Source organism: Hipposideros armiger, unplaced genomic scaffold (genome assembly GCF_001890085.2).
Source record: "Hipposideros armiger isolate ML-2016 unplaced genomic scaffold, ASM189008v1 scaffold_173, whole genome shotgun sequence".
NCBI lineage: Eukaryota > Metazoa > Chordata > Mammalia > Chiroptera > Hipposideridae > Hipposideros > Hipposideros armiger.
The window spans coordinates 1,654,610-1,655,637 of NW_017731523.1; the positions used below are offsets into that span (position 1 = coordinate 1,654,610).

A 1,028-nucleotide genomic window follows, 5' to 3' on the forward strand; every position below is an offset into this window, starting at 1 on the left:
CCACAGGTTGTTTCTATTGTAGGTGCTATTTCAGTTTGTATGTCTCTTAGGTATAAAAACTGTGTATGTTCCCTCAAGTCAGTAAAGTTCCTGGTGCCTCAAATTTTCCAAGTAAAAAACTCCTTGGAACATTGAGAAAATGTGTCATTATTCTTTAAGAATAGTACATTACAGCTTTAGGGAAGAATGTATAGCTATTTGGTTTAAAAAAAAATTGTGATGTCTCTAGTTGAGAATTTCTTTTTTAGTATAAAACAGCAACCATTCAGTTTCATAATAGTGCTGCTACTTACAAAGACAGCAACAGGATAGGGAGATAGCCTTGCAGGGAGATGGATGTTTTATATTAAGCGGTCTTGTTTTTAGCAAATTGGCATTGACTATTGCTTATAACAGTATTTATTTTCTTCTCTCCAGTTTAGAGAATTTACTACTCCCAAGTGGACACAAAAAACGCAATATATAATATAGACTTACCACTACTGGAAGCATCATTGAGATTGAGCAGTCCCCCTCCTAGCCCTCTGTAACTGTGGTAACTGTACGTTCCATTTCCGTTGATGTACAACACCTCCTGTGAACCTGAAACTGCTGAGGTTGAGTAAGTGGCCTGGGTCGCCTCTAGTTTACACTGTTTGTCACCTGGAGCCGACTCGTCCTGCAATGACAACAACATTCCATGATTTACCACATCCCTTTGCTATTTCACCTAGAACAGAACTATCTTATTGGCTATCTACGTGTCTGCATTGAATACAGAAAAAATATAGATGCTAGTCAGTATTAAGTCAGTGCACATTTTTAATAATTTGCTAAAAACTAAAACAGGAAAGCAAAGTAATAATATAAGACATGTGGGAGGTGGAGCAATTTTCAATTTCCAACTGAATTTAAAATTATATGAAGAGAGCTGTTTACAATAGCCAAAAAATGGAAGCAGCCTACATGTACATTGATGAATGAATAGAAATATGGGATACAAATACAACGGAATTATTCAACGTTAAGAAAAGAGGGAAATCCTGTCA

The 1,028-nt window shown here is 36.2% G+C and overlaps 1 protein-coding gene across 7 annotated transcripts in view; it reads right to left on the reverse strand.

Annotated features, from left to right (window-relative positions):
- Nucleotides 1–1,028, reverse strand: part of NOL4 (nucleolar protein 4) — a 318,494-nt gene that overhangs the window by 34,176 nt on the left and 283,290 nt on the right. For all 7 annotated transcript variants that reach the window (XM_019652130.1, XM_019652133.1, XM_019652131.1 and 4 more), the window contains one exon: nucleotides 478–658. In XM_019652130.1, the coding sequence (XP_019507675.1) occupies nucleotides 478–658 (181 nt within the window). The remainder of the gene's footprint in view (nucleotides 1–477; nucleotides 659–1,028) is intronic.